Genomic DNA, 10,246 nt, shown 5'->3' with positions numbered 1-10,246 from the left:
TAAATTATCCATAACTTATTCTGTATGGGATTTTAAAATAATCTGTTCAAGGACATACATCTGGTGTAATAGAAGCAATTACTGGTACCATGATTGTCTTTAAAATGTGTATATATTTATATGAAGATTGACCACGAAGATTTACATTTTCCCTTCACTATGTTTTCTGCATACAATGCCTGCAGTACTGCGGTCGGCCTTGAACTTGGTGGCTGATCTTAGCCATCTTTATTTTTCACCGTGTCTTCTTTTCCACTAGAGGGCGACCTCTAACAGTTATTCAGCTCAGAGTAACCGTAGATCCAAGGCCTACCATAAAAATAAACACTGTACATTGATTCACACACTACTAGACGCAAGTGTATACTACTGTGACAAATGATAACTTGACATGATTTAAGGGAGGTAAACTTGTGTGCATTAGAAAACCCTATGTCAACTTTACATCTCTCTCTGTTGGTTTCAAGAAATGGGTGTGTAAAATAAAAACAAGGATAATATTGCTCTAATGAACTTCCTCACAGTTCTCATACTAAGACTAACCTCTGTGTTCCTGGGTGAGAGATAATTCAAGTATACCATTTAGTGTTCAAACATGGTTTTATAAGAACATTGATGAGGATGGGCTGTCTGTAACAATAGTCCCACTGGTCATTCTAGCTAACGTTGACCTGATGTGAGTTTTCTTTCCTTCTTCGGAAACAGACATTCAGAAATAAATGTTCCCACACATGCTTAATCAATATGACAGAGTTAGTTTATTTGCAAGGAGACCAACCAGCTCCAATTGAAATCTTTAAGAGGAAGAAATTAACATTATATTTCTCTCTAACATAGTGTCACATATTGATCCACGAGGGGATGCGTTTAAGTCAAGTATTTTCATAGCATGTTCATGTTCAAATCAAATGGAGACATGAGGTGACTCAGTCTACAACACATTACACATTCTATAGTCCTCTAGTCTTAAAACTAAATGTAGAATTAGACATTCCTTCTCTTCAGTTCTATCTCTTTCTCTTCCAAAATGCTGGGTACTTTGAGAACATTTGGATTTAACCTTTATCTTGACAGGGAAGTAACACAGACTAGATAAGCCCTGTAAAAGAGACCCTAGACTCAGTATGACTTCCCATGTTGCTCAAGGGAAAGGCTTTGTCTATCCCCTCATGGGGTCTTTCCACTCCAAGGCATCTTTCTCCTACCTCCCTCGGGTGTGAGTTCTGAGGTGTCCCTTGATATGGCTGGATTGACTGAATCCTTTCCCACAGACAGGACAGGAGTAGGGTTTCTCCCCCGTGTGGACCCTCAGGTGGGTCTTCAGATGGACTGACTGGCTGAAGCGTTTACCACACACGTGGCAACGGTACGGTCTCTCTCCAGTGTGGATGCGTTGGTGCTCCCTGAACCTCCCTGAGTAGCTGAAGCTCTTGCCACACACACCACAGTGGAAGGGCTTATCCTTAGTGTGAGAACGCAGGTGGACCTTGAGGTAACTGGTAGAGGTGAATGACTTCCAACAGACTGTGCAGAGGATTTGCCTGTGACTAGTGTCACCGCTGTGTGGTACTGTGTGGGATAGCATGTGTGCCTCCAGTTGGGAAAGCTCACAGAACACGGCTCCACACTGAGTACATGAGTGTGTCTGTGTGTCCTCTGGTCTCCTTTCTGGATCTCTCGAAACATCAGTAACACTGTCAGTGTTCTCACTCTGTGTTCTAGAACAGTCTGGATTTACTGCAGAGAGGGGCTGGGACAGAGGGGAGTCACTGGTTGGTTCTGATAGTGATACTCCATAGCCCTCTCCATCGGGTTCTGTTTTGATCTGTTCAGTTGTGTTGGTCAGTAGAGAGTACTTCTCTCTGTTCTCCACAGTTTGGGGAAGATGTGTGGGCTGAGGTGGCTCCTGATCACAGTCACTTTTCACACAGGGAGGAATGATTATGGAGTCTTCTTTGGTATCAGCCTCCGGCCCTTGAATCTCCTCTACCTCCCGACGAGTCCTGAGTTCACCCTGTTCCTGTTTAATCTGTGTGGGCTCTGTGACCTCCTGCCCCAGACTGGGGCTCCACTCCTGCTCACAGCGCTGTTGCTCAGGGGGTGTTTGCTGCTCTGAGACACAAGAGACAATGGGCTGAGGAGCTGGTGGAAAGAAGACAATAAATGATGTCAACGAAAGTAATGACAGCTGTTGACGTTTGATTGACAAGACCACCATTGAGTTAGCTAGCTTGTTCTGGGAATGGAATATCTATGTCTCTGTCTGAATCTCAAATCCCGCCTTCTTCTCGCCCCTCTATTTGCGAGTTCACGCACACCTCTGCCATATGCACAAGTGTCCTAAAGCTGAGGGTGTGAAAATGATGGAGGGTGTCTCCGATAACCACTTTGACCAAGCCAGCAAGGTTGGCGGCTTCAGAGCGAAGTGGAATCCCCCCAAAATATTTTTTAATTTGTGCAATTTCACGTTTGCGCAAGCATCACTGTGCAAAATGGTACGCAGCATCATCTGGATATGTGAGCAACAAAAGTTCAACATTTACCTTCTGCTACCATTTCTGTCAAGCCGTCTATGCATATAATCTCATGCATATGTTCAATAAATCCAAGGTATGCACCACACAGAACGCACTGCAATTGCCTCTGCAACGCAACACTGTAAGGCAAACACATTGTTCCATTGGAAATGAATGTACTTCTGGTGTACCAAAACCATGTTGGTGTGATGAGAAGGCATTATTATATGCCAAGTGCAATTGTTTGTTTGATTTTTGATACATGTAAAATATTAAATACCTCACAAAATGCAATGTTTAACTGTTACTGAGGTTTATATCTTGTAAAATGACAGGGTGGATTTGTTAATAAGAATTTCATGCTTGTTTTATTATTGCAAAGTGTAACATGAATTTCATCATTCAAGTCACCAGTGTGTCCCAAAGTTGATGGGTTTAATGATCCCCTCATCACTCTCAGGAAGTCACCCTCGGATTTTGCCAGCAACATGGGGAAACAGAGGGCCCTCAATCCAGCTTTTGTCAAATTAATGTCCGATTTTACTTTTTGTAGCAGGCTAGGAAGATTTACTCAGCCGGTTAGGATAATTAGGTTAATGTTAGGAAAAAGGTTAGGGTATGCTCAAATGCTAAAAACAAAACAAAAAAACTTTTGACATTAATTTGGCACAAGCTGAATTCCTTCCAGCCATGACCAGGGCCCTCAGAGCGAGTTGGTAGGGGCGAGGGGTGGGATACACCGTCTCTCTGCCCTAAACATTCAAATACTGTAGAATACAATTTAACACGTTTCTAGCCCTATAGCTAATTTGTGTAAAGTCGAGCTAGCTACATACCCGGTATGACCGGTGTGATCAAGTGGCGTTTCAGGTATTGGTTTTCTCGCTTTGTCCGGGCTATTTCTTCCTGGTACTCAGAGATTGTGTCTCCGACCACTCTAAGTATCTCCTCGGCAGCTTGCATCAACCGCTCAGTTAGATACACATTCAGATATTGTAATTTAGCCATCGTTGGACGATTCTAGGGCACAAAATAGCTTCCCAAAATACACGTAGCATGGGCAAAGACAGTACAGTCTTCAGAATCTCTGTGGCTAGGGGCTTGTTGTCAAACATGAACGCTGTACTGCACGGAAGTGACGTCAGCACGATAGGCACACATGGGTAGAATTGCTCGTTTTCAGATTTAAGAAAATATAGCTAAAGTTGCGTCATTGACATTGTAAAAGAGATACACACCATTGCGTTGGTATGCCCCGTTGCACATCATGAAATAAAGAAAAAAAGGTCGACTTTGACAGACTGAGCAGTACACTAAGTAGACTACCACTGGAAGAACGGGAAAACAACAACTCAGTAAGGTAATTCGTTACTACAATTTATGTATTGCTATGGTGTGTTAATCTGATCCCTTCCAGAATGTCAACACTTCTAAAAAGGCATATTATGCAATATAATGTAGCCTAAGCAATGATATTGGATAGGCTATTCATATCAAGTATATATTTTCATAGTGTGAATGATGGAAAAAATGTATCAATTTATTAATAAGCATTAGGAAGGGGACTGTAATAGTGTTCTGTAATGACTGTATTTATTCACATTCTCTGTGTCTACATTCATAGGTCTTGGACAGGACACACCAGACAGGACCCACCGGACCTACAGCCGTCTTGGGTAGTGCACATCCCAGGCTGGCAAACCTGGATAGGGTGTTCGAAAGGTGACATTCAATTGAAATCCACCCTACTCCTGGTCATTTATTATGACTAAATATGATCAGTCTGACATAATTCTATTTATAACTGCATAATATCATACTTTAGCAAATGTGATGGGTAGCCAGGCTGAAACTCCCTGTGACAGTCAGTCCAACACCTTTGTCCAAGGCTGTCAAACTAAATTCCTGGAGAACCGCATGATTACTGGGTTATTTCCTTTCAATTAATGTTAAATGAAGATCTACGTATGTATCTATGTATGTATATATATATATATATATATATATATATATATATATATATATATATATACAATTGAAGTCGGAAGTTTACATACACTTAGGTAGGAGTCATTCAAACTTGTTTTTCAACCACTCCACAGATTTCTTGTTAACAACTATAGTTTTGGAAAGTCGGTTAGGACATCTACTTTGTGCATGACAAAAGTAATTTTTCCAACAATTGTTTACAGACAGATTATTTCACTTATAATTCACTGTATCACAATTCCAGTGGGTAAAAAGTTTACATACACTGAGTAGACTGTGCCTTTAAACAGCTTGGAAAATTCCAGAAAATTATGTCATGGCTTTAGAAGCTTCTGATAGGCTAATTGACATAATTTGAGTCAATTGGAGATGTACCTGTGGATGTATTTCAAGTCCTACCTTCAAACTCAGTGCCTCTGCTTGACATCATGGGAAAATCAAAAGAAGTCAGCCAGGACCTCAACAAAAAGAATTGTAGACCTCCACAAGTCTGGTTCATCCTTGGGAGCAGTTTCCAAACGCCTGAAGGTACCACATTCATATGTATAAACAATAGTACGCAAGTATAAAGACCATGGGACCACGCAGCCATCATACCGCTCAGGAAGGATATGCGTTCTGTCTCCTAGAGATGAACGTACTTTGGTGCGAAAAGTGCAAATCAATCACAGAACAACAGCAAAGGACCTTGTGAAGATGCTGGAGGAAACAGGTACAAAAGTATCTATATCCACAGTAAAACGAGTCCTATATCGACATAACCTGAAAGGCCGCTCGGCAAGGAAGAAGCCACTGCTCCAAAACCGCCATAAAAAGCCAGACTACGGTTTGCAACTGCACATGGGGAGAAAGATTGTACTTTTTGGAGAAATGTCCTCTGGTCTGATGAAACAAAAATATAACTTTTTGGCCATAATGACCACCGTTATGTTTGGAGGAAAAAGGGGGAGGCTTGCAAGCTGAAGAACACCATCCCAACCGTGAAGCACAGGGGTGGCAGCATCATGTTGTGGGGGTGCTTTGCTGCAGCAGGGACTGGTGCACTTCACAAAACAGATGGCATCATGAGGGAGGAAAATTATGTGGATATATTGAAGCAACATCTCAAGACATCAGTCAGGAAGTTAAAGCTTGGTCGCAAATGGGTCTTCCAAATGGACAATGACCCCAAGCATACTTCCAAAGTTGTGGCAAAATGGCTTAAGGACAACAAAGTCAACGTATTGGAGTGGCAAACACAAATCCTTGACCTCAATCCTATAGAAAATTTGTGGGCAGAACTGAAAAAGCGTGTGCGAGCAAGGAGGCCTACAAACCTGACTTAGTTACACCAGCTTTGTCAGGAGGAATGGGCCAACTTTCACCTAACTTATTGTGAGAAGCTTGTGGAAGGCTACCTGAAACGTTTGACCCAAGTTAAACAATTTGAAGGCAATGCTACCAAATACTAATTGAGTGTATGTAAACTTCTGACCCACTGGGAATGTGATGAAAGAAATAAAAGCTGAAATAAGTCATTCTCTCTACTATTATTCTGACATTTCACATTCTTAAAATAAAGTGGTGATCCTAACTGACCTAAGACAGGGAATTTTTTACTAGGATTCATTGTCAGGATTTGTGAAAAACTGAGTTGAAATGTATTTGGCTAAGGTGTATGTAAACTTCCGAATTATTTTATATTTGAGATTCTTCAAATAGCCACCCTTTGCCTTGAGGACATCTTTGCACACTCTTGGCATTCTCTCAACCAGCTTCACCTGGAATGCTTTTCCAACAGTCTTGAAGGAGTTCCCACATATGCTGAGCAATTCAGATGGGATGTCGTATCGCTGCAGTGTGCTGTGGTAGCCTTGCTGGTTACGTGTGCCTTGAATTCTAAATTAATCATAGACAGTGTCACCAGCAAAGCACCCCCACACCATAACACCTCCTCCTCCATGCTTTATGGTGGGAAATACACATGTGGAGATTATCCGTTCACCCACACAGCGTCTCACAAAGACACGGTGGTTGGAACCAAAAATATCACATTTGGACTCATAAAACCAAAGGACAGATGTCTAATGTCCATTGCTGGTGTTTCTTGGCCCAAGCAAGTGTCTTCTTCTTATTGGTGTCTTTTAGTAGTGGTTTCTTTGCAGCAATTCGACAATGATGTCCTGATTCACACAGTCTCCTCTGAACAGTTGATGTTGAGATGTGTCTTGTTGCACCCTCGACAACTACTGTGATTATTATTATTTGACCATGCTGGTCATTTATGAACATTTGAACATCTTGGCCATGTTCTGTTATAATCTCCACCCGGCACAGCCAGAAGAGGACTGGCCACCCCTCATAGCCTGGTTCCTCTCTAGGTTTCTTCCTAGGTGTTGGCCTTTCTAGGGAGTTTTTCCTAGCCACCGTGCTTCTACACCTGCATTGCTTGCTGTTTGGGGTTTTAGGCTGGGTTTCTGTACAGCACTTTGAGATATCAGCTGATGTAAGAAGGGCTATATAAATACATTTGATTTGATTTGATCTTGAACTCTGTGAAGCATTTATTTGGGCTGCAATCTGAGGTGCAGTTAACTTAATGAACTTATCCTCTGCAGCAGAGGTAACTCTGGGTCTTGCTTTCCTGTGGCGGTCCTCATGAGAGCCAGTTTAATCATAGTGCTTGATGGTTTTTGCGACTCCACTTGAAGAAACGTTCAAAGCTCTTGACATTTTCCAGATTGACAAACGTTCATGTCTTAAAGTAATGATGGACTGTCTTTGCTCTTAGCTTATGTGAGCTGTTCTTGCCATATAATGGACTTGGTCTTATACCAAATAGGGCTATCTTCTGTACACCACCCGACCTTGTCACAACACAACTGATTGGCTCAAACACATTAAGAAGAAAAGATACTCCACAAATTAACTTTTAGCAAGGCACACCTGTTAATTGAAATCCATTCCAGGTGACTACCTCATGAAGCTGTTTGAGAGAATGCCAAGAGTGTGCAAATCTGTCATCAAGGCAAAGGGTGGCTACTTTAAAGAATCTCAAGTATGTGTTATTTCATAGTTTTGATGTCTTCACTATTTTTCTACAATGTAGAAAATAGTCCAAATAAAGAAAAACCCTTGAATGAGTAGGTGTGTCGAAACGTTTGACTGGTACTGTATATAAAACTCTTCTGACGTCAAATCTCGTACAACCAAATACTTCTCTGAATCTGCCACCACCAACTCTATTTTTTGTGACTTACATTCCATCCCTGCGGTATGGTTGATAACTATTGCTATGAACGCTATATAAAGCTAATCTTGCTGAAGCATATACTGTATCACTCATTGGCCTATCCCTCTGTGCTGGCACAGATCTACTACTCACACAAATCCTCTCAGGATCCCTTCCCCTTGTTCTCCCTATCTGCAAGCATAACTCATGTAAATTCAACCAACCAATAGGAATACATAAACATCGAATACATAAGTGTTTTTTGGGGAGATTAGTCATTATTAGAAAAGTTTGGTCCAAATCTGATTTGTTAAATATTATGTTTAATCCTATAAATTAAAATGGCCAGTTTGGGTGCAATCAATTAGCTTAATTTCTCAGAGATCAAATTATATTTAAACAAAATAATGTTGCAGTAATGCTAATCTGATCTGTTTCTAACTACAGAAACAGTTTCAGAACAATCTGAGATAGTGCGTGTTGTAGTTCTCTTTCTGGTGATTTTTGAGGTGGAACGACTCTCTCTCTGTCCATTTCAATTAAATGGGCTTGTAGAAATACAAACACAGGCATAATATTGCTAATAAACTTTCTCACGGTTCTCATACTAAGACTGACCTCAGTGTTCCTGGGTGAAAGACGTTACAGGGTTGTTTTGAAGGAAGCAGAGTTTCACAGCCTCTCTCTGCCCGCTCAAGTCTTCTCAAATTAACATGGGCTGAAACATACTGCTCCACGAACACATAAACGTAGGCACACACACGCACACACACACACGCGCACACGCACACACACACACACACACACATCCACAAACTTTCACATTACACATTACATTGCCCTTACAAAGCGCTGCTCTGAGTGCCTGCAGTCTATTGACACAGTACTGAAACTAGAGACAAATAACACAACCACCACTTGAGATAGGAGCTCAATTAATGAGAAACTTTACTTCTGTTGGCAAAGGGGCTTTCTGTTTTAATGACTTGCTGTAGTGTGCAAGGGCTCAGACTTAGAGCTCTCTTTATTCATTCTGTCCTTTTAATGCGTCAAAGGGTTACTGTGTCGACAATATTTCAGCGGTGACTTTCATACTCAGAGAAATAGAAAGTGTATAGCCAGCCAAAGGCTACCTGCTTATTTGATATACAGCTAACACACTACTTACGCTAATGCTTTGCTACACCTTTAGAAAAAAAGATGCTAAGTAGAACCATATTGTCACGTTCCTGACCTGTGTTCTGTTGTTTTGTATGTGTGTGATGGTCAGGGCGTGAGTTTTGGGTGGGCAGTCTATGTTTTCTGTTTCTATGTTGGTTTTGGGTTGCCTGGTATGGCTCTTAATTAGAGGCAGGTGTTTTGCGTTTTCCTCTAATTGAGAGTCATATTAAGGCAGGGTGTTCTCACTGTTTGTTTGTGGGTGATTGTCGTCCGTGTCTGTGTCTGCGCACCACACGGGACTGTAGCGTTTGTTCGTTCGTTTGTTATAGTCTGTACCTGTTCCTACGTGCTTCGTGTTTTATGTAAGTACTCTCGTTCAGGTCTGTCTATTTCGTTTTGTTGTTTTGTAAATTTATCAAGTGTTCTTCGTGTGTTTAGTTTCGTCTGGTTAATAAAGTATCATTATGTATTCACAACCCGCTGCATGTTGGTCGAATCACTACTCCTCCTCTTCGTATGAAGAGGAGGAGGAACACCTTTACACATATAGGGATTTTAGTTTTGTCCCCATAGGGGAACCCTAAAACCCTTCACTGAGGGTTCTACCTAGAACCCTTTATGCAGTGGTGGTAAAAGTACCCAATCCTCATACCTGAGTAAAAGTAACGATACCTTAATAGAAAAGGACTTGAGTAAAAGTGAAAGTCACCCAGTAAAATACTACTTGAGTAAAAGTCTAAAAGTGTTTTGTTTTAAATTTACTTAAGTGTCAAAAGTATGAATCATTTAAAATGCCTTATATTAAGCAAACCAGATGGCGCCATTTTCTTTTCTTTTTTTAAATTTACGGATAGCCAGGGGCACACTCTAACACTCAGTCATCATTTACAAAGAAAGCATGTGTGTTTAGTGAGTCCGCCAGATCATAGGTAGTAGGGATGACCGGGGATGTTCTCTTGATAAGTGAGTGGATTGGACCATTTTCTTGTCCTGCTAAGCATTCAAAATGTAACGATTACTTTTGGGTGTCAGAGAAAACGTATGGAATAAAAAGTACATTATTTTCTTTAGAAATGTAGTGAGGTAAAAGTTGTCAAAAATATAAATAGTAATGTACAGATACCCCCAAAATTACCTAAGTAGTACTTTAAAGTATTTTACTTAAGTACACGCCACTGCCTCTATGTAGGGTTATTCCTAGAACCCTCTATAAATGGTTCTACCAAGAACATTTTTATAATCTAAAGGTTCTTCCTAGAACCTTCTTTGAAGGGTTGTACCGGGAACCATTTTATCTTTGAAGGGTTCTTCCTAGAACCCTCTATGAACAGTTCCACAAGTCTTATTAGCATTTCAAATGAAACACTTT

At 41.0% G+C, this 10,246-nt stretch overlaps 1 protein-coding gene and 1 long non-coding RNA gene across 2 annotated transcripts; one reads left to right on the top strand and one right to left on the bottom strand.

The window, feature by feature from the left end:
• Positions 1-735: 735 nt before the first annotated feature.
• LOC129811530 (zinc finger protein 184-like) lies at positions 736-3,641 on the bottom strand. The gene is made up of 2 exons (XM_055862922.1): positions 3,353-3,641; positions 736-2,142 (listed from the first exon to the last, which is right to left on the bottom strand). The coding sequence occupies exons 1-2, from the start codon at positions 3,522-3,524 to the stop codon at positions 1,202-1,204; spliced, it is 1,113 nt and encodes a 370-aa protein (XP_055718897.1). The 5' UTR covers positions 3,525-3,641; the 3' UTR covers positions 736-1,201.
• Positions 3,642-3,657: 16 nt separating this feature from the next.
• On the top strand, positions 3,658-9,353 carry LOC129811544 (uncharacterized). The gene is made up of 2 exons (XR_008752898.1): positions 3,658-3,876; positions 4,141-9,353. It is a non-coding gene; the product is annotated as an uncharacterized LOC129811544 (long non-coding RNA).
• The last annotated feature ends 893 nt before the right edge of the window (positions 9,354-10,246 follow it).

This window comes from Salvelinus fontinalis, chromosome 2, assembly GCF_029448725.1.
Source record: "Salvelinus fontinalis isolate EN_2023a chromosome 2, ASM2944872v1, whole genome shotgun sequence".
Lineage (NCBI taxonomy): Eukaryota > Metazoa > Chordata > Actinopteri > Salmoniformes > Salmonidae > Salvelinus > Salvelinus fontinalis.
Note: the sequence above shows the minus strand (reverse complement) of the source record. Positions and strands in the feature narration are given on the sequence as shown.

Bases quoted from the DNA above. Each gene is read 5' to 3' on its own strand.
- LOC129811530 (XM_055862922.1), bottom strand. From the start codon at position 3,524: ATGGCTAAATTACAATATCTGAATGTGTATCTAACTGAGCGGTTGATG. The intron at 2,143-3,352 runs GTATGTAGCTAG...TCTTTCCACCAG, and splicing joins GATCACACCGGTCATACCGG to CTCCTCAGCCCATTGTCTCT.